Genomic DNA, 19,992 nt, shown 5'->3' with positions numbered 1-19,992 from the left:
ATAGGTCGTTGTGCATACACAATATCGATTATTTTTGCGAGAACTCAAGCCCCGTATGGTCCCCCGCCGACCTTGCCACGGGGGGATGGCATTTTGGCTCGTGGTGACTTGAGCTTTAGAGGCAAGATGGACCGCGGAGTTGTCAAGTCAGCGAGGGCGGTGATATCCTGGTCTTCGCGGAACGCATTCAACATGCGGGAAAATGCTTCGAACGTCACCTAGTACAAATGAAAGCGTGGGGCAACACCGCCGAGTCGGCATGACGACGTGGGCATACTCGACTGTCTTCGCATTCAGTAAACATTTGTATCGCCGCGTTCACTTCGGCCTGGGTGACGCCCGTGCCGAGGGCATGCACCAACGCCCGCCGAGCTGCAGTGGCACGTGAGAAGATTCGTTCGACGGTCTAACATGGAAGCAATCATTACTCTGCACGGCATTGAGGCGCCCGGTGTTCTCCGTGTCAGCTTGACCAAACGCCGTCAACGTGAGCTCGTAGTCGTCGTCGACGTTGAAATCCAGCTCGTCCCGACTGTCGTTGTCGCTATCATCCAACGCGCGGTACCCCTCGTCCAAGTCGTCCTCTACCCAAGTACATGGAGTCAGTGTCGTGCGCCACAAGCTGTCGAGAGCACCTTCATCTTCTTCATTGTCGACCTAGCGATGGACAAGACGAATGAGAGACAAACACCCATGACACGGCATGTGCTGCACGCTAGAGCACCGAGCGATGGGATAGTACCTCTTGGAGAGTCGACATGTTGTTGCCGTCACCGTCCGCGACTTCGTGCTTTTCGCGCTCTTTCGACTTTTGCCGCTCGGCCTTTTTCTTCGCTCGAGCAGCTTTGTATGCAGCCTGAATCTTCTTTTGCACCGCCTACGCCATGATGACACACATCGTGGACCCTCAACCATCGAACGTACCATGGTCGCTACCATTGTTTCGGAATCGCGTGGGTCGAAGACGGCATACTGGTCTTGAGCGATCTCACGCTTGGCGCACCACTCGCGCCATGCGTCCAACGCGTTCAGCTGTGTGCATCCATGGGAAGACATTACTGGATGCTTTGGAGCCATCTTAACGTGACATACCATCGCGGTAAACTGTTCTGGCGTCAACACGGTGACTTCCTTGATGTGCCGCACAATGTGAACACGTGGAAGTTGCAGCGGGACAGAATTGTGCAGCAGTTTTCGAACACCCCGACTCGCCCTCGCGGGAATCGTCACACACTCGAGGAGACGCTGCCGCTCTTTGTGGTCTGCGAACCACAGCTCGTTCTGCTCGAACCTGTCCAAGTGGTGCAAGTAAATGTGCGTGTTGGACGGCGGTTCGCTCGTGACGCGTTGGACGTGGGGGTTGCGCTGGACTTGCTGAAAGTAGTCGACTACATCGGACGGGCGCAGAATCTATTGGGAACACTGTCGATGCGGCGCTGGAATGTTCCATGGGGCCGCACCTCCGTCGCCGTGCCGTCGCCGTGCAGAAACAAAAGGAACGGCTCAAGTGGGTTGTTCACCACTGCCTTCACGGGTAGAGGTGGCACGCCGTAATTGGCACAGTCCTGGATGGTCACGACCCCCGCCAACTCGACTTGAACCTGCGGCTCGATCGTGCCGTCGCCCACAAGCACAGAGTACGCATTGTGTTCGTGGTCGTTCATTTGCAGGCTCCCAGTGGCGCAGTTGAAGTAGTAAGCTCCCGTCGACGAGTCCATCTCTTCTTCGTTTTCACGGCGTGGAGTCTACGAGTGTGTCCGAGACACAAGTGCACATGCCATCGCAGTACCGGCGGCGCGTCGCCCAAACTGATGCCACGGGGACGAAACTCGACGACGCCGTTGTCGGACGCGATGGCGACTGTGCCGTCGGGCTTGCGAACGCGGATGATCCCGTTCACGGAAGCAATGACGCGGGTGTCGTAGTCGATCTCGATCACCGTCCCATCGTCCGTCCTGCCGGGTAGTCGTGTGATGTCCATGTCGATGATGGACATTCCTGTCGTGGACACACCGAATGACGCTGCGCGTGCGGATCCCCCCCTTGGTCACGGCCACTTTCATTCCCAATGCATGACGCTGTGCCGTGACATTCACGTCGACGTCGACGCTGACTTCTGCATACCCTTCCTTTTGAACGACCTTGCCATACTCGTCAGAGTCGTGCGACGAGAGAGGGCCCGGCGGCTGCTTTGTCCGTACCACATGACTGTTGGAAGCGTTCCCATACATGCGTGTGCCATCGTCGTGCTGTGTCAAGTACGCTCTACCATCCCATCGTGATGTCCAAGGCACTGGCATCATGATGCAGAAGTACCCATTGGGATGCGTGACCACGATCACCCCGTCGTCGCGGGTCGCGATGACGGCTCGAGTCTCTGGGTCGACGTCAATATGGACAGGAACGTTGGGAAGCGGCGCGTGGTTCTTGCCGCACGTGACCACCCCTTGTTCGTCGACTGTGACAAAGGTGTCGGTGGGGGACGACCTCTTGGCCATGCGTCCACTGGCATACAAAATCGCTTGCGAATTGTCTTTGCGAGTGCTCACGACGGTGCCTCTGCCGAGAATGACGCGATTTCTACAGGCACGATGGACCAACTCTGAGGGCGGCTGCACACGCATTCATGGAGGGTATTGTGCTGTTGTAGTTGCCCGTACGATTCGTGGTTGTTGGGGGTGGCCGCATGAGACGTTGAGTTGGCGTATTGCTGGCGAATCGTTCCGTCCGACGACACGGTGAGGACGAGTCCCGACGGCACTGTGTACGTTAAAACGATCGCCTTGCCTAGACCACGACCAATGCGAAGGTGGGAGTCGTCGCTAAAGCTCGCGTGGAACGTTGCGGGGAAGTCTGTCCACTGGACGGAAGGTTTCGGGGCTTTGGAGTCGCGCCGGAACGGTGGAGATGGCTTTGCTGGTCGAACTGTGGCGACAGGAAGGGCCGTGGTCGGTCGCAACCCAAAGACGTGGCTAGCCACGGTTGAATGTCAAGGTGTTTGAATCGATCGGATGGGAAGTACTTGTCTTTATAAACGCTGAGCCAACTGGACGAGTAAGGCGTTCGAAGGACTTGAATGATCGAGTGGTCGGAGGGGTACAACGAGTGCACAACCTCGGAGACAGCTTGCAACTCGCCCATCGAGAGCGACACGACTGCTCCGAGAGCTTGTACTGTGCGCGGTGTCAAGTACGCCTCAGGTAGCAGGTTTTCCTGACGCCAATCCTTAAACGGTGGCCGATGGCTACAATACGAACTCGGTGACGTCGATTTGCCACTATGATATGATCATATACCGGACGCTGTCGGCAGCACTCCAGGACGCAATGCTTGTGCGACCTTGAGGCGTTTCCACGTGCCCCGCCAAGAGCAGCGTGTCGTCGGCGGCGTAGTAGCGCTTGATCAAACGCACGTTGAGACCAATCAGTGCCGACAGTCGCTGCGTGAAGTCAGTCACCTCTCTCGTCGAAATTCAGCATTCGCGCACGACGTACTTGCGGCAGTACGTGTGGCGCCAGATGCTCGTGAAAAGTCCTCGATCGGAGCTTCCCTTGCCACTTGGGTCCGAGCATGGTCTCAAATTCCATCATTTTCCGCGTGTAGTGCACATCCGCTATCGACAGGCTAGACCCCACTCGTGGATTCAGATTGTCCAGTTGGCCATGGTAGCGCACCAACGTACGAGTGAAATTGCATGAGCTCTGTGTCATCGATACTTCGTTCCACAAAGCTTTTCGTCGGCACGACCGGCATCCCTTTGCGGCCTCCGTGGCCCACCCCAGGTAAGTCGTTCAAGAGCCACAAGCTCTTTTCCAAGTCATCCAGCGGTCGACCTACTCAACGACGTGATGTCAGGACGAGTGTTCCGCAAACAAGATGAGCACGGACCGAGCAGCACCCGCGGCTCCCCCGACCGCATCAAGGGATGTTTGGATGAGTATTGGTACACAGCTCGGGCCAAACGCACGCTGGACACGTCGCCATATTCAATGAATGGTGGGAACGAATGCGCGGTTGGGTTGGCCACGGGCTGGTGGCATCCATGGTGATCATATCAGCGAGATCACGGGCGGGAAACGGCATCTGCATTACCTTTGGAAGAGGTGACAGCGCTGACGATTCTTTGGGCTCCCCTGCAGGAGGTGCGGCTTTCTTTTTGCTGGATGTGGGAAGTGGCGGAGGCTGTGCGGGCTTGACAAACGACTTGACGACGGTCTCTGTCATGGCGTATACGATCGCGGACACGCCGACGCTCGGCTCGTACAGCACATCCAGAATATCGGCGTAAGTTTGTTTGAGCGCGTCCATTTGTTTCTCGGGGAGTGCATCTTGCGTTGGCACAGGAATGATCTGAATGCTCGAGAGCCACGTCTTGAAGAGGAGCTTGTCGACGGCCAAGTTTGCCAGTAGCGTCTTGAGCTCTCTTGTCAACATCGCCAAGGGCTTGGCCTCTCCTGCGACGCCATCTCCACAATCCACCACGTCAAATGAAAAGTCTGTCCACTCCAAACCACCGACTTGGCCAGCTGCTTGAAGCTCTTTGAAGAGCCGATTGATGTCACTATAGAGTCGCTTTCAGTGTCAGGAAAATTGTTGACGCTGTATGGACCAGAGTGCGCACCCGACGTCCGCGAGATTCGCTGATTGATGTGAGTCGGAAGGGGGGGCAGCCACAACGACAGGTGAAACGTCGACAACTGGAACTGGTTGTGATGGTGGTGCTAGCGAATCTTTCTTTCCTTTTGCTTTCGCCGCCGCTGGCTTCGGGGCTGGCGTAGCTGCAACTGGAGGGGCTGCTGCAGCCTGCACAATATCCTTTGCAGCCTCCAAGGCTGCAGAGTTCACGATGCTTTGGCGCCGGGGTTCGTCTTTGGCTGAAGCTACGGTCATTAGCACGACGCCGTCGATCAGCGATGTCAGGGTTGGAGGCCGTTTCATTGCAATGCTTTCAGGACTAGCTTTGAATGCGACCAAGCCTGCGCAGAACATCAGCCACGTTCGCGCACCCAACGTAGTTAAAGACCCCACTTACTCTTCACTTCGGCAACGGACGCTGGGTAATCAACAAAGACATAAATGTGCGACGGCGAGCCTGTGCGAAGGTCGACTTCCAACGCCACAGCGGCGGCCGGAAGCAAGTCCTCTTCAGGTGACTCGTCCTCCGCGTTCAAGTCAATTGACGAGGTTTTTCGCGAGTTTTCTCGTTTGGAAGTGTTGGGTGGTAGCGCGGTGGGCTTGGCCGCTGTTGCTAATGGTGGATTGGCGGGTGTGGCTGTCGGCGGCGTTGCCAAAGGCGGCACGACTGCCGTCGCAGGGGGTGGTGGCTTCGGAGTGGTGTACTCAATTCTATCCTGGTCGAGCATCTTATAGAATGCACCTGCAAGGGCGTCAGGATCGGCCCCCTTGCCGTCCAGCGCCAAATCAACGCGCTTGATGACCTTGAAAACACCTCGCTCGCGAGGGGTGAGCGACCCGCTGAGTACTGTCAGGAGCTTCTCTTTGGCTGTCTTTTCCACCTTGGTGCTGCCGCTCAATAGCAAGATACCGTATGGCCTCCATTCTAATGCAGGCGGTCGTGCATCCGCGACACTGCCGCCGCTCGGGCTCTGCTGCATGCCACGATCGGTCGATTTTGTCGCAACAAGTGTCGTTTCGAGTTTTGTAATGTACGGGACGTACATCGTACAAACTAACTGTCCATGACAACTTGGGAAAACTCTATAATTTTATTGCCACATTCGAAGAAGATACACCGCCGATGATTCTGCGCGCCGCGGTGCTGGTGGGCAGCCTCGTGTGGCTGGCCGAGGCATGGATTCCAAAGATATACTTGGCTGCTAACCAGGATCAGCTCGACTCTCGCCATTTCGACCCGGATGACCTTCCGCCTCAAGTCCCGCGACTAGACGAGATCGTCAAGGCAGCCTTTGCTGTACTCAAAGCCAACTTTGACGACCAGATGAACGCGACAGCGCCTGGCCCCCAAGAAGACATTGGGTTTCAGCATATTGTACGCCACGACAATGTGCAACATATCCGTCAATGTGGACGTGTAGAACTCGCGAGATGCGTTGTTGGCTGCCCAAGCACTGGCTCATCACGATTTTACTCACGCCACGGTGCAGTTCAAGTGAGTCGTCCCTGTGTTGTCCATCGTGATAAGGAACTTGACATTCCGTCATGTAGATCGTTGTTAAGCCATCAATGGTCGAACGGATTCATGCCCGATCTCATCTACGGGCCGTCTGTTGGCGCGTCGTTGTCGTGGTTGCCAACGAACAAGACGTTCTACCCCGGTCCAGCGTTTTGGTCGGTGGCACGACCCGTACGAGCTCCATCTATTTGCGTCATAAGGCACTCTATTCACGAATTGTTCATTCTTTCCATGCTCTTCCTTGTAGTCGGACTCTCGGACCAACTCGAGCACGTCGGGCATACTGGCCCCACCGATGCATGCCGAAACCGCGATGCGAATCTTTTACTTGGCACCGCTCGACACGTCCATGAGTACACCGGTTTACACCCACGAAGCGATGGGGTTTCTGTGCGATGTGTTTCCATCTCTGTACAAGTTCCATGCGTATTTGCTGGCTTCTCGGCAAGCGACCAACACGTCGCTGCTATCGTTGCGGGTACTACTTGCATGACAATAACAAACAGGAGCTTCCTGTGTCGAGCCCCGATAGCATCCATGGGAGAGCATGGCTGCGATCAATCCCGGGTTGAAGGAGGCGCTGGCACCAGTCAAAAATGCCGCGGACTTCGCGCAAGTAAGGCGATGTTGTTTAGCCTTTGTGTTGATGGAATGACCTCAACAATGGGGTCATCTCTGTAGGTAATTAGCCGCCTACAGGTGCCCAAAGTGACGGCTCAAGCCTTTGCGGACCAAGCAGCCGTCTTTTATCCAGGCGCTTCCAGCGATGAAATTGTCCAAGACATTTATCATCCCATTTTGTACCTCGCCACGTGCTTTGTCGACCAGCGCTACAATGAGTCTGCCATGAAATCCAAGTATCGCGCTCAACTCTGTCGATGCATCATGCGTCGCATGTTGCTCATTCTCGTTGACGTAGATGTGCAGCAGCATTCAACGCAATCGATGTTGAATTCAACACGGTCTTCTTACGGTCGGCCGAAGCCTTGGTCGATATGGCCAAACTGTTGTATCAACCTGTCACCAAGCTCGGGTTCTCGTGTCCCATGGGGCTGCCCAACAAAGCGCAAGTGGAGAAGCTCGCAGCAGTGGTGAAGACCTTGACGCGAACGCTGCGGCGAGAGCTCTGGGATCCAAAGAACCTGGTTGGACTGCCTTGGTCTTCTCGATTGTGACGCGCGCGTGTCTGTCTCTAGATCTTTCGAACGAGCCACAACTACGTTACGGGCATGTTTCCACTGTTCGCCACGGCTTTGGACGGTACTGCACTGGAACGTTGTCGATGTGTTTATCGTGGCAGTGACAGAAACGATTCAAATGGGTCTCATCCAGCACGTGCTGCCCACTTCGACCACGTTTCATTATTTGTGTGACGAGTTTCCGGTGTCCATGTATCCATGCGAAGCCATCGCGCCGACCGAACGAGGTGCGTCAGCTGCTGCTGCAATGTAGTTGCTCTCGTCGAGCATTTGTCCTGGAAAATTCGATAGCGACGGCTGCAAGCGACGTGCGCTCGGCAACAACAACTTCCCGCGTTGGTCTGATGGTTCACAACTACATGTTGTATCGTGGTCTGCTGAAGGTCGGGTTTGTAACTCCAACCACCACCAAGACTAATGTGCTCGTGACGTAGAATTCGATGCACGGCATCGCACGTTACCTCTTGCATCGGACGTTTGCGCTGATCTCTGCGTCCCAGTTCCAATTCATGCCGGTGTTTGACGCAACCACAGGGCACCCCCCAGCCACAACGTCAACGTCGGCGTCGACGATGGCCGCCGCGGTCGTGGTCAACCTAGGCCTCGCGGACGTGACAAACCCGCCGTCCCCAGACACCCCTCCCATCGATCGCCAGGCGATGCTCATTGTCATGTGTATCGAGTTGGTAGTTGCCATGGGTGTCGCGGTGAGTTGCGTCGTTTTTTCCGTCTACTTTGTCGTGAAGCGGCCACGCGGCGACGCAGCGGTAACGTCGCAGCGACCGTCTGTATCTGCCTTGAATCCCGAACCCTCTACGACCGGACCCACAGGGTCCCCCGACAAACGCCACTTGGAGGAATCTCTCCTTTCCGACGACGACGATCACGATGTAAGTTGCACTGCGTCGATTTGTGTCTGCCGCTTGTCCACAACGTTTGAGCGAGTGATCCTGACCATGCGTTTGACAGGAGTACGGATCGTTTCTGTCGTCTCCAGCTATGAAACCCGCCGTGGGAATGTGGTCGTCCGTGAAGGGATTCGTCTCGAGCATTAGTCCGTGGGGCTAACGAGCATCAAAATACCCTGCAGTGTCTTGGACAACATGGATTCCATTGGCATGGCTTAGGCATGGTACATGTGGCCCTGGCGCTTCCGCACGGCGTCTTTGCGAGCCTTCCACCCGCTAAATTTGGAAATGGTCAGCTTGCCGTCCAGAATGCTGTCCAAGTCGGTGTTGCGAGCTATTGCAGCGACCCATGTCATATCGACGACAATCGGTCGACGTACCTTCATATCGGTCCATGTCTTCACGATGGATCCAGTCAAACAGCGGCACGACGTACAAACTGTTGTCGGCAAAGGCATTCAGCATCGACACGAGGTGCTTGGAGTGACGGATCGCGCTTTGATGCGTGGGAAAGCAATGGTACACATGAACATGCAAGTCGTCGCTGTCCGCGTGATGCCGAAGACCAATGCATGCGTACCGCTGGCCCATCACGTCGGGGTCCCTGCCTTGTCGAATGCCATGGGCAATCGTGCGGCTGTCTGGAAGCGCGGCCTCTTCGGTGCGCGGAAGCGGTAGTTTCGAGTCGGGCGACGTCACCACGACACTGTGTCGCTTTTGGCGGAGTCGCGGTGGTGGGTCTTTCGCCGACGGCCCTGCTGCAGTTGCATTGGTCGCATGACCCAGGGCATTCAAGGGATGATGGCGGACGTGGTGCGGCTGCGTGGGTTGAAGGCCAGGGGGCGCTGTCTCGGTAACATTGTCCGGCCGATCGCCGTGCATGTTGCGCAAGGCCAGGCTCACCTCGCCATCCTTGTACACGACAAAGTTGCTGTGGTCTTCGAACGCATTCACGGACATCGGCTCTAGCTTGCACACGTCGTGGAACATTCGCAGAGCCGCATCCAGGTTGCGAAACTTGCCGCACACTCGAAACGCGACGTACGATTTCGTATCGACTGGGTGGCTGAACCCGACGACAGCGTACGGTTGGTACACGCCGTGCAGCGGCGTCCATAGGAATTGTCGCGTGGCGTGGGGTCCACTCGTCGCCCCACTTGGAGTCTTTGTCCGGGTGGAGTCGGGGGTCGATGGAATGTGCTGATTCGGATTCAAGTGCGAGATCCCCATGACGGGAGTAGGAGAAGGGGCTAAAGCAGAGGGATGGGGCGACGTGGATGGAGCGCGATGGTTTGTCAAGGGGGGCAGCTCTGGCATCGACGATGACGTTGCCAAAAGTGTGGGGGCGGCATGGGTCGAGTCCAGAACGAGAATCTCCGCTGGCGGCTTTGCCTTGGCCGTCCAGGGACCGTGCAAGTGTGTTGAGGAAAGGTTCAAGTGTCCATGCGACGTCGAGTACGTGAGCTTGGGTCGAGGATGAAGGTGAAGCTCGCCTGATTCGACCACTTTCCTGCCGTGCAGGTCCATCGTACGCTTGACGAGCGGTAAATTCCCTCGGAGCTTTGAAGGGGACTCTGCCGTCTTTTCCTGGACAAGTGCAAGATCCTTCATTCGAAGCTCTGGCGTCGACTTCGTGTTCGAACGACCCGCCGACGATGCCTTCTCGACGTGCAAGTCCGCGATAAAGTTGGTTCGGTACTTTTCCCACACGATCGTCTTTAAGATCCGCGCGTCGAGGGTCTCCGCGTCTGGATCGTTGCTCCGCCGCTGGAGTCCGTCGCGAGCTTCGGGGGAAAGGAGGTGGAAAATGTCAAACCGCGACAACACGAGCACCTATTCGACATCCATGACAACAGCCATGGCGCGCATCACATGCACCTTTACTGGCGACGCCGCCACGATGGACGCTGGCCGAATGTACACGTCGTTGAACTTGCCCGCCGTCGCTCTAGCGTGCTGTGAAGCATCCCAAATCTCTTTGGGGATGCATCGTGTGCATGGGAAAAAGACCTACTCGGCGCATCCGATGACGCTGTTCGGACCATACCGCTCGAGCCCAACTTGGATGGCCTGTCGGGTCCAGCGCTGAGGTCGGGCGCTTCGATTCCAATACCTCGTTAGTATATGGGTCCATCGTGTCATACTGGGCAACACATTCTCCTCGCACAACGATAAACATCTCGGACGCACGCGACCCCTGCGCCGCCAGTCATCGATCGTTTTGGAACTTCACATGGAGCACCTGCTCGCAGATCACGCCTTGAAAGGGCACGTACTTTTCAGCCATGACCGCGCACATCGCTTCCAGCGTGTGGACGTCCCATGCGTCGCCCATAAAGTATGGGTTCTGCTGCAGCATGCGCACGTACTCGGTGTGGTACTGGTTTTGGTACTTTTGAATCAACGGGATGTACTCGTCGCGGCTCAACGTCAGAAACTCCGAGTACTCTGTTGCGACCTAATGTCGCCATATCAAGCCCAACGGTCGTCGCCTAACGTGAAGACACCGGACCACCGTCGCGCGGCGAACTCCATTCTCCTCTGACAACGCAAGTTCGCCAAATGTGTCGCCTTCCTTGAGCGTCGACACAACGTTTTGCACAGTGGCGTCGTACCTACATATCCGACCGACGACTGTCAGCACCATCGCGCGCGCTTTCCAAGGACGTTCTCGTGACCGGTTCGTGGTGCTAATCAAAACTTCGACGCTGCCGCCAAAGAGAATGTAAAAGTGGTGGCCCAGGTGCCCCTCTTCAAATACGACCGTGTTGGTCCATGCGCAAACGAGCCGCAGGGCTTTGCACAATTGCTTCCGGACCTCGAACGAGAACCTGGCGAAAAATTTGACGCCTGCCACAAACCCCACACGCGACAAAATGAACGTGAGGCGTTGTAGCACGGCATCCTACTAACCTTTTAGGTACTCGACAGCAAACTTGAGGTCGCGCTCGGTGCGCTCGTGGGCGGGCTGGAGGAATATCGTTCGAACAATGTCTTTGTTGGAGCGAAAGCGCTTGGCCACGTCGAGACCAGCGACCTTTTCCACGCAGCATGGTCATGTCTCCTCTTGGCTGACGAAGACGACAAACCTTGGGCATATCGAGGTGCATCTCAGACGTCCTGTCCCGCATCACGCGCGAGTACGATATCTTGTCCATGAAGGCGAGTTCTGTCAAGTTGGAAATGGTAATGATCGACGCTACAAGCCATCGTCCATTGGAACAAAAACGCGTCATGCCCGTAGCACGGCACCTTCTCGAGGAAGCATTTCGTTCCATGCACCCGTGAGAGCGCGGTCGCCAAAGCAGTCGCCTGGACGAAGTTCGCACACGGCATTCTCTACGCTGTCGCCGTTTGGATTGACCATGGCTTTGCGCACTTGGACTGGAGCATACACAAGAGTCAAGGAACGAACATGAGGGGTCATCACGAGCGACCAGACGAGAGCGATTGCTGGCGGTCCGTGGCGGTTTGTGCAACGTACCCGTGCCCGAAAAGATGACATAAAATTTATCGCCCATGTCGCCCTAGTGTAGGCATGTCGGCCGCACACACGCGCGAAAGATTTACAAACCTGGCGAAACACGTACGTGTTGGCCGCGTGGACGATCTCGAGTTGGAGAGACTTGAAGAACTCCGCCTCCTACGTCACCCCAGCACATCGCGCTGTGACTGCTGGACAGTCCCAGCACCGTCGAGCTTTACCTTTTCTACATAGATTTGGCCAGAGGAGAGTTGGTGAGTCGACGAGGATGGAGCAAGAATTTCGTCAGGACAAGTTGGCCCTCGTCAGCAAAACTACGTACGGAGGTCAAGGTGCGCGCAGTACTTGCCGATTTTGGACGTGTTGAAGAACATTTTAATCTAAATGAAATGGCAGTCGCAAGCAGAGTTCTAGCCAAAGCAATGCCAAAGTACCGTGTGCACGTCCTCAACATTTCGATTCTCCACGGGTTTGAGCAGGAGTTGGCGGCAATGCACGACGTTCGGGCCGTTGTCAGCCACCAATCTCTCAAACGCACTGCCGTTGACGGTCTTGAGCTCAAACTGCGTCGCCAGCGAGGCCTTGCGCGGGTCGTCTGGGCCAACCGCGCGAGCCCGATGGTTCGGCATGTCGGAATTGCCAACCTAACAACAAGCTATTTTTACCTAGTTTCATGATCCCATGCACACTGACGAAGAAACAAACGGCGGTTCCACCGAGCTCTCTTCATTGAGATTTCACACGTGTGCCATAGTTTTATCGCATGCACTCAATATCCCTGACTCCAATCCACGACGTATTGCATCGGTCTGTGCCCCATGAAATGCCACAAGTTCTGAATGAACACGTCGGCCACCGCCTCCGCTTGATTTGGCGGGGATACGCGCGGAGTTAGCGTCACGCTGGGATGGTGCCACAGTTGACTTGTCGGTGGCACAGGCATCGGCAGGTCCATGATCGCGCTGGAGAGCCACTTGTGCTCCAGGGCATGCATGAGAGTCGCTTCGTCGATCACATTCCACGGGTTCAGGTCAATCAAGCAAGGAGCCTTCTTCACGCAAAGGCGCAACACGGCCTCGGACAACAAATTGTGCGTGTGGGGGGTGCGAGGAAGTGTGTTTACGATGTAGTCCGCGGCCTCGACGACCTTGGCGATTGAATCGTACACAGAGAACCCAAAGTCATCCTGACCATTCCACCAAGGCGATGGTCGACATCGTCGCTTGAGCGCCATCACGCGAAAGCCCGCTGCCGCCACGAGCTTCGCCACATGCATGCCAATGTCACCGTGGCCAAGGATGCCGACTGTCACGTGCTTGGGGTTTCGATACGCCAACGCTTGTGATGCGAACGACCGTGTGGTCTGGTAATCCTTGGCTTTGACGAAAAATCGCTCTGTGGCAATGATATGTCTGCGATCCACTGCGTCAGTTCGACACATGATCCAGAACACGACGCACCCGACGACGAACTGAGCTACGTGCGGTCCGTGGATTCCCCCGGCGCGAGTGCAGATAAAGTCCCGCCTGGCATGCAGAAACAACCCGTCGTCTAGTGAAGCCGACGACAACTGCATCCACTTGAGATGCGGGGTGTATGGCAAAACAAGGCCACTGACGGCGGGGTCTGCCAAGACCACGTCGGCCGCTTCGAGCTTGGCAGCATGGACCATGGCCTTAGGAGAAGCAGCTTCGAGAGACAGACCAGCCACGTCGATATCGACAAACAAAACGCGAGATGCCACCAGCGGGAAGGCGGCCACCTTTTTCGTCACGACGTCCACAAGGTGGGGAATTGATGAAAGGATAGGAATGTGCACCACCTGGTCACCTGTGCTTAAAGATGGGGAAGCTAGAACTGATGGAGGCGGTGGAATTGCGAGCTCTTCAGTGACCACTGCCGCAGCATATGTCGTCGGCGTTTGTTTCACAGCGTGAGAGCTGCATGGACGTCAAAGGATGAGCTGGCATGGCACGCGGTGGAAAGTGAGTGCAAATACCTGTATAGTCGCTGCAACCGATATCCACCCACGCCGAGGATACCGCGGATTTCAATTTGACTCAATCCCATCGACATGAGGTTTCGGATCATCGCGTTCGCCTTCTCGTAGTCGTGTTGGCCAAATTTGGACTTAAGAGAAGCATACTCCACTTGGATTTCATGCACTCGCTCCAGACCCAGGCGTTGGGTCACTCGCGTCACGGCTCTAGACGCTTTCATCTCGCTTGTCAACGACGCAACTTTCGGACAGCACTTGTCTGTCATGGCTTTGGTCTTCTTCTCGGGTTTCGCGCGATCAACCTTTCCTGGCACTTTCAAATCCATGTATTCAATGTCGTCATATGCAGCATCCAAGTTAACATCTTCAGAGGAGACCTCGGGCGCAGCCACCGGCACCACCGCCGGTGTTGTATTCGCACCTAAGCTCAATGCATCATGGTCTTCCATGGCACTGTACTCCGGGGCAGAAACGTCGTGTGCACCGGCACGTGGTATCCGGATGCATCACGTTCTCCAATCACAACGAATTACAAAATCTGCTTATTTTCACTCTTTTTGTCCTATTAACACAGGAATATGTGCGAATGTGAAAAAATATATGAAAATTTGTAGCCTGTTGCTATTTGACTTTCAAATAGAGCGCAGAACTGAATATTAAATATATATATTTACTTTTTTATACTACAGTAACAGCCTTCAGACGATCATCAATATTGTGGAAAGTTCCAACGCGAGATGTCGGCAACCTCGATGCGCATCCCCGTGATTTCCAATATCCCGTTGCTGTCGGAGAAGGTCCGCGCGGCGCTAGCTTTATTGCCTTCCTCGACTGGTGCAGTCATTGACGTTGTGCCTGTAAACAGCGCCGTCCTTTCTGGACCAGGATCGATCGACGTGGCAACTTTGGAGTTGCTTCGCAACGCCAAGGTCATCTTGGGTGATCCCAAGCTTGTGATTTCGGCCTTGCCGCATGCCCCGCGCGTGGAATGGGTCCAGTCAACGTTTGCTGGGGTAGAAGTTATCTTGACTCAGCCGCGCCGAGACTTCACCCTCTCACGCGCAGGCGGGATCATGGGCCAGCACATGGCGCAATACGTCCTGGGGTTGGTTCGTCTTTACTCGTTCAAGTCAGTGATATTGACGCTGCTTTCGTAGATGGATCATATCAAAAGAGCGCATGTTCCACTTGGCACCTGTCCATCAGGCAAACAAGGAATTCCGATCCAAGGACATGCGGTATCGGCACTTTCAGAACGTGACTGTTGGGATTTTGGGTTTCGGCGACATTGGCACAGTCATCGCAACGCTCGTGTCTACGGCTGGGTTTCGCGTCATCGGGCTCAAGCGTTCGTCTGGAACGCCGTCTGGTACTTTGACGTCGAGAATTCCAACGACGACGGACCTCCATGAGGTTTTATCCGTGGCAGACTACGTCGTTAACGTCCTCCCGAGTACCGAACAGACCCGCAACCTCCTCTCCGGCAATGCCTTCCAAGCCTGTCAGACCAAGAAGCCTTGCTTCATCAACGTTGGTCGCGGCGACGTGGTCGACGAAGCATCATTGGTCGTTGCACTGGACAAGTCGTGGCTATCGAGTGCTGTCCTGGACGTGTTTGCAGTCGAGCCATTGCCCGCTGAGAGTGCGTTGTGGGTGCGCAAGGACGTTGTGATTACGCCCCACGTTGCGGCGCTGAGTATGCCGGAGGATGTCGCGGGGGTGTTTGCGCGAAACCTGTCGCACTTTCAAGCGGGCGAGTCGCTCGAGTATACGTTCAAGTGGTCGCACGGGTACTAGTTCGTGCTGCCGAGAGGTAAAGCCATGCGATGGGAACAGAGAATAGATTGATGCGAAGTGTTGAAGCTTGTCGATGCAGAGAGGTGAAAAAGTTTTACGCCACACTGCTAAGACACTTGGACCCGATCGACTTGAGGACCTTGCGGCCGTACGGGATGTAGCTAGCGTTGTACCTGTAAATCATTGCGTCAAGGTCCATGATGTGTTGAACAGGATGACTGGTGGTACCACACGGCTGCGCCGAATTGCATCATCGCGAGGAAGAGAATCAAAAGGCCAAGCTGAGGATTCTACCATTCCATCCGCCGTTAGCACGATCAGTGTTGACAGCGAGGGTACCGTGACTGCAATCACCAGCACAAGCAAAATCGACAAGAGGTAGATGGCCGACGCGATGCGGCGCACTGGCTTTGCCATCGATTTGACCTGTTCGGCAGGGCCAGCCAAGAACCCCGACCTGATTGTGTGAAGGACAGACACACGGATGAGTCAGAAGGACGAACGAAGTTCACGCAAGGAGGGCGCACCCGCAAAGGGACACCACGCTACCGATCGAGTACAGAATCCCAAACTTGGCTCCATTGCGAGAGCCCCCGAGCAGGGCAAACGTGGACTGCAACATGAAATGCTGAGCACCGATCGACAACAATATGTCTAGAAGCGTGACGAACAACGTACCAGCAAGTTGATGAGGTAGCCTACACAAAAGCAAAAGGCGAATCCGTACAACCGCTGCATCTTGGTCAAAGACTTGCATCCAAAGCTCATGTCAGACAACGTGTCTTCTGTTGGGGCAGTCGTGCCTTTGGGCATCTTGATGGTGACCGCGGCGACAGCGGCCTCAACAGATGACGCCACGGAAGTCGATGTCGAAGACGACGGAGCGCCAAACAGAATGCGCACGCGGTCCATCGCTGTCGTCGGGTGCTGAGGTGGGCAATGGATTGTGTGAGTCGATGGCCACAAAGACCACGGAGTCTAATTATAGCTGCTGCTGTGGTGGTGGTTTCAATGCTGTTGTGGAATTCGACTACATCGGGACAATGAAATCAAATACAGTCAAGTATTTAAAAACACATCAATCCCATACAAATGCTTCAACCGAACAGACGTTTTGAATTTTAAGACATTCTCGATGTTTTTTAAATCCGATCATGGCGATCGTCGGAATCGGCGTCGACGTGGTTCAAAGTGGCCGCTTGCGGCGGACGTTCGACAAGCATGGCGAGCGCTTTTTGCGGCGGTACCTCCACCCACAAGAGATCGCTCAGTTCCGCGCTATATCGGACAGCCTCGCCCAGACGCAGTTCCTTGCCAACAGGTGAAGCTACCCCAAGTGTCCTCGCTGACACATTCCACAGATGGGCGGTGAAAGAAGCGACGTACAAAGCGTTCAGATCATGGCGAATTCCGTTTCCAGAGATACGACTAGACAAGCACCTTCCTTCGCACACTTTGCGTCCCCATGACAGAAGCCTTCTCCCGCTGCACCTCCCAGCCACCCCCACCCCCGCGCTCGTATTCGACGGGTCGACAAAGCACCTGGCCAACGCACTCAACGTCACGGTGAAACCAGATAGTTCTCTATGATTATATACAGTCGATTCAACAACTCGTATAGGCCGCGCATGTTTCGCTGAGCCACGACGGCAGCTATACGATTGCCCACGTCGTGTTGGAGTCATCGACAACGCCTTAGAACGAGAGCTTGCGCGACTTGCTCGCGTCATCTCCATAATGCAACACAATCGTCTTGACCACGCTCTCGAGGGCTGCCAAGTGCACTACTTTTTCCTCATGGGTCTTGTTGAGGTGCTCGAGGGAGGACCATTGCGCAGCAGCGTTGTCTTTGGATAGCTTGGTGAAGGCGACGGACGCTTCGTCCATGGTGCAGTCGGGGTAGACATGAGATTTGAACCACACGCACACATTACGCTCTTCGGGATCGACGTAAGCCCGTTCAAATCGCGCCAAGTCGTGGGCGACCGTGCCCTGCCATTCAATGTAACGGCCGGCTTGCTTGACAAAGTCAAGACGCGCAGGAGTGAGGCTCTGGTTGTCGAGCGCAAGACAATCCACGAGCAAGAACATCGTGGCTTGCCACCGTTTCGCATGCTTCTCCATGTACTCGACGAAGCTGGCCGCGGCGTCGTTCGAGCGTTGTGGCGACTGCCAGTTGGCAATCGAGTCGACGAGAGCAGCCTGTTCAGCGACCAGCGCTTGCTGGAGGATCGGGTTGGCCACTTCTTGTTCAATGTGGTAATGGAACACCTGCCATAGCGCAAGCAGCAAAGGCAGCCCCGTGCTCAGGACTGGGTCGTCCTGCGTCGCAAAAAACGCTTCCGTCCAGTGTTCGCTTCCCGTCGCAGTTTTCACGTCCATCCCGTGGACCACGAGTTGGTTTGCAAACGCCTGGCACGATTTTTTGTCTTTCTTCATGAGTTGGTACATGACCAAGTTGATCAGAATCGACAAGAGGAGCAACTTGTTCTGCAACTCGAGATTCGTACGCTCCTTGTCCGACCCCACAACGACACGCATCGTCGCGAGAAACATGAACATTCGCTCCAGTTGAACATAGCCCTTGTCCCCGAGCAACTGCGCGTGCATGGAGGTCGGCTGGCTCGAGCTTGTTTTCAACTTGGAGACCACGATGGTCTGGGGAATGTCCCCACGCACTGACAGGAAGGCTAGGTTCACGCTGACGGGTTTTGCCAGTCCTGGAACGTTGATTTCGACGTAGAGCATGCTGGGCTGGCGCTTCTTCTCGAGCTGAGGAGCATCTGACTGAATGATGTCGTGGTAGACCGCGTGTGCCTTCAAGTATGCCTTCGCCGTCTCGACGTTAATGCTGCCTCGCGCGAGCATGTACGCTACGGTCACTGTAGCATGAGGAATCCAGTCCAGAGAAAGAGTCCGCAATACAGGACGAATCATATAGGACGGTTGACGTACCACAGAGTTCGGTGACGAGCTCGTTGGGGGCGCCGGCGGCCACGGCAATGTTGCGCGCATGCAGAGCCATGTGGCCTTGGTTGATCCCCGTGATGGCTAAGGCGCGAATGGCAGCAAAGTTCTGGGCCAAACCAACGCTGACCAAAATGCCACTGAGCTGTTGGGCCGTGGGGCGACCGAGGATCGCGTGCGTCGAGGCGTAACCTGGATGGGTTTGCAGAGCACCACCTTTTGAACCAACCGACAGAGGCAGCTCGAGATAGCCATGGAGGAAGCCGTCTTCAATTCGGTACTGGGAGAGACTGGTATATCGCCCGGTGCGGCTAGCAAAGCAGTGGGCAGAGGCCTCGATAGCTCTCCAGTCTTGGCCCGTCGCCACGGCCGCCGCATCGATGCCGTTCAAAATTCCCTTGTTGTTGGTAACAGCTCGGTACGGATCGCGAATGGCAAAATCATTGGCCTATAGTCAAACGGTGTTGGGGACCTTGACACAACAGCTTCTTCCTTCAAGTCGCAAAAATACCTCGAGAATGCGCTGGGCCACGACACTGCCTTCAGTGCCCTTCCACCCCATGGACGCCACGGGGATCGAAAACGACGCACGCGCGCGGCGGGCCGTGCACAAATTTGTCAGAATACGAAGACCTGCGCGGCTGTTGGTCAAAGCAGCCACCTGGCTAGACAAGCCCTCAGCGATTGTGTTGACGATGTTCGCGCCCATGGCTTCGCAGACGTCAACGTCAATGTGCACCACGATGAACGGGGTGGAGCCGGAAGCCGTGATGCGGAGTTCGTCGGCCGCGGCGGCGTACCAGCCATCGGTTGAGTCTAATGTCGAGGGGTCTTGTACGAGGCGGGGATAGATGTGTACGACTCCGCCACCGCGACGCGCCATGTTACCACACAAGTGCGTGTTGGCGTATTCGATCAGAGACTTCCGGTGATCGTGGATTGCTTGCATGGCTGCGGGAATGTCTTTGATGTCGACCAATTGAATTTGCGACGTCATGACATTGCCTGAAGTCGCCGTGCGGAAGCCCCCATGCGAGGCAACTAGTTTGGCAGCGCTCGACGCAGCAGCCACAACCGACGGTTCCTCCACAGCCATCGGCACAGAGTAGGGCGTACCGTCGATGATAAAGTTGAGACCAAGCCTACACAAAGGAAAATTTTGAGTGCTATGCAAGTGGCGGTTGGTGCACGCACCCCAATGGAATCCCAAGTACTCCAATGCAATTCTCAATCATGAGGTTAGCCGTTCGCGATGGCAGATGTCCGATCTCATCGGCATTCAAACTCAAGCTGGGAACTTGTCCAAGGCTGGACTTGCGTGGAGCGCGCTGGGGCGACCCTTGCAAGTCGCCGGTATCACTGGATCGACGGGGCACAGCCGACGGATACATCAGCGACAGGACATCCATGCGTTCTCGGAGTGTCTTGTTGTAGAAACCAGACCAAATCGACGGAGTTTTCTCTTCAGGTTGGGCATCTTTCGG

General features: G+C 55.5%; 7 protein-coding genes across 8 annotated transcripts; 2 read left to right on the top strand and 5 right to left on the bottom strand.

The window, feature by feature from the left end:
- Positions 1-4: 4 nt before the first annotated feature.
- H310_01349 lies at positions 5-5,645 on the bottom strand. 2 transcript variants are annotated; one of them, XM_008864428.1, is made up of 21 exons: positions 5,033-5,645; positions 4,610-4,976; positions 4,093-4,561; positions 3,889-4,030; positions 3,683-3,833; positions 3,495-3,624; positions 3,297-3,439; positions 3,023-3,244; positions 2,661-2,972; positions 2,317-2,580; positions 2,202-2,265; positions 2,014-2,141; positions 1,790-1,955; positions 1,461-1,745; positions 1,093-1,410; positions 925-1,032; positions 743-877; positions 636-657; positions 429-584; positions 278-372; positions 5-218 (listed from the first exon to the last, which is right to left on the bottom strand). In XM_008864428.1, exons 1-21 carry the CDS (start codon positions 5,613-5,615, stop codon positions 45-47), a joined length of 4,434 nt encoding a protein of 1,477 aa, XP_008862650.1. In that variant the 5' UTR covers positions 5,616-5,645; the 3' UTR covers positions 5-44. The 2 variants fall into 2 exon arrangements, with proteins under 2 accessions (XP_008862650.1, XP_008862651.1); XM_008864429.1 differs by having other exon boundaries at positions 45-218; positions 4,622-4,976.
- Positions 5,646-5,736: 91 nt separating this feature from the next.
- On the top strand, positions 5,737-8,581 carry H310_01348 (hypothetical protein). The gene is made up of 12 exons (XM_008864427.1): positions 5,737-6,010; positions 6,057-6,130; positions 6,187-6,325; positions 6,402-6,632; positions 6,687-6,770; positions 6,836-7,011; positions 7,074-7,299; positions 7,351-7,414; positions 7,461-7,580; positions 7,645-7,736; positions 7,788-8,243; positions 8,323-8,581. Exons 1-12 carry the CDS (start codon positions 5,759-5,761, stop codon positions 8,419-8,421), a joined length of 2,013 nt encoding a protein of 670 aa, XP_008862649.1. The 5' UTR covers positions 5,737-5,758; the 3' UTR covers positions 8,422-8,581.
- Positions 8,582-9,663: 1,082 nt separating this feature from the next.
- On the bottom strand, positions 9,664-11,925 carry H310_01347 (hypothetical protein; the record flags this gene model as incomplete). Its single annotated transcript, XM_008864426.1, has 10 exons — positions 9,664-10,094; positions 10,140-10,209; positions 10,276-10,458; positions 10,504-10,719; positions 10,774-11,111; positions 11,175-11,298; positions 11,351-11,460; positions 11,514-11,645; positions 11,746-11,788; positions 11,852-11,925. Coding segments are annotated over 10 exons (1,313 nt in total), but the record flags the coding sequence as incomplete, so codon positions are not given.
- A 589-nt stretch (positions 11,926-12,514) lies between these two features.
- H310_01346 (hypothetical protein) lies at positions 12,515-14,193 on the bottom strand (the record flags this gene model as incomplete). Its single annotated transcript, XM_008864425.1, has 2 exons — positions 12,515-13,685; positions 13,745-14,193. 2 exons carry the CDS (start codon positions 14,191-14,193, stop codon positions 12,515-12,517), a joined length of 1,620 nt encoding a protein of 539 aa, XP_008862647.1.
- A 247-nt stretch (positions 14,194-14,440) lies between these two features.
- On the top strand, positions 14,441-15,788 carry H310_01345 (hypothetical protein). The gene is made up of 2 exons (XM_008864424.1): positions 14,441-14,849; positions 14,902-15,788. The coding sequence occupies exons 1-2, from the start codon at positions 14,482-14,484 to the stop codon at positions 15,539-15,541; spliced, it is 1,008 nt and encodes a 335-aa protein (XP_008862646.1). The 5' UTR covers positions 14,441-14,481; the 3' UTR covers positions 15,542-15,788.
- Positions 15,572-16,559, bottom strand: H310_01344 (hypothetical protein). Its single transcript, XM_008864423.1, has 5 exons — positions 16,220-16,559; positions 16,069-16,154; positions 15,881-15,998; positions 15,770-15,831; positions 15,572-15,714 (listed from the first exon to the last, which is right to left on the bottom strand). Exons 1-5 carry the CDS (start codon positions 16,451-16,453, stop codon positions 15,636-15,638), a joined length of 579 nt encoding a protein of 192 aa, XP_008862645.1. The 5' UTR covers positions 16,454-16,559; the 3' UTR covers positions 15,572-15,635.
- A 543-nt stretch (positions 16,560-17,102) lies between these two features.
- On the bottom strand, positions 17,103-19,992 carry H310_01343 (hydroxymethylglutaryl-CoA reductase, degradative). Its single transcript, XM_008864422.1, has 4 exons — positions 19,703-19,992; positions 19,020-19,650; positions 18,497-18,956; positions 17,103-18,414 (listed from the first exon to the last, which is right to left on the bottom strand). The coding sequence occupies exons 1-4, from the start codon at positions 19,915-19,917 to the stop codon at positions 17,237-17,239; spliced, it is 2,484 nt and encodes an 827-aa protein (XP_008862644.1). The 5' UTR covers positions 19,918-19,992; the 3' UTR covers positions 17,103-17,236.

Source organism: Aphanomyces invadans, assembly GCF_000520115.1.
Source record: "Aphanomyces invadans strain NJM9701 unplaced genomic scaffold supercont1.2, whole genome shotgun sequence".
Classification (NCBI taxonomy): Eukaryota; Oomycota; class Saprolegniomycetes; order Saprolegniales; family Verrucalvaceae; genus Aphanomyces; species Aphanomyces invadans.
Note: the sequence above shows the minus strand (reverse complement) of the source record. Positions and strands in the feature narration are given on the sequence as shown.

Coding starts and splice junctions, on each gene's coding strand:
- H310_01349 (XM_008864428.1), bottom strand. CDS start 5,615: ATGCAGCAGAGCCCGAGCGGCGGCAGTGTCGCGGATGCACGACCGCCT. Junction 658..742: donor ACATGTCGACTCTCCAAGAG/GTACTATCCCAT, acceptor GTCCATCGCTAG/GTCGACAATGAAGAAGATGA. Junction 585..635: donor CGACAATGAAGAAGATGAAG/GTGCTCTCGACA, acceptor GTACTTGGGTAG/AGGACGACTTGGACGAGGGG.
- H310_01348 (XM_008864427.1), top strand. CDS start 5,759: ATGATTCTGCGCGCCGCGGTGCTGGTGGGCAGCCTCGTGTGGCTGGCC. Junction 6,326..6,401: donor TTTGGTCGGTGGCACGACCC/GTACGAGCTCCA, acceptor TCTTCCTTGTAG/TCGGACTCTCGGACCAACTC. Junction 7,737..7,787: donor TGTATCGTGGTCTGCTGAAG/GTCGGGTTTGTA, acceptor CTCGTGACGTAG/AATTCGATGCACGGCATCGC.
- H310_01345 (XM_008864424.1), top strand. CDS start 14,482: ATGTCGGCAACCTCGATGCGCATCCCCGTGATTTCCAATATCCCGTTG. Junction 14,850..14,901: donor ATGGCGCAATACGTCCTGGG/GTTGGTTCGTCT, acceptor CTGCTTTCGTAG/ATGGATCATATCAAAAGAGC.
- H310_01344 (XM_008864423.1), bottom strand. CDS start 16,453: ATGGACCGCGTGCGCATTCTGTTTGGCGCTCCGTCGTCTTCGACATCG. Junction 16,155..16,219: donor GCTACCTCATCAACTTGCTG/GTACGTTGTTCG, acceptor TTCATGTTGCAG/TCCACGTTTGCCCTGCTCGG. Junction 15,999..16,068: donor AGCGTGGTGTCCCTTTGCGG/GTGCGCCCTCCT, acceptor TCACACAATCAG/GTCGGGGTTCTTGGCTGGCC.
- H310_01343 (XM_008864422.1), bottom strand. CDS start 19,917: ATGGATGTCCTGTCGCTGATGTATCCGTCGGCTGTGCCCCGTCGATCC. Junction 18,957..19,019: donor TGGCCCAGCGCATTCTCGAG/GTATTTTTGCGA, acceptor GTTTGACTATAG/GCCAATGATTTTGCCATTCG. Junction 18,415..18,496: donor GCTCGTCACCGAACTCTGTG/GTACGTCAACCG, acceptor CAGTGACCGTAG/CGTACATGCTCGCGCGAGGC.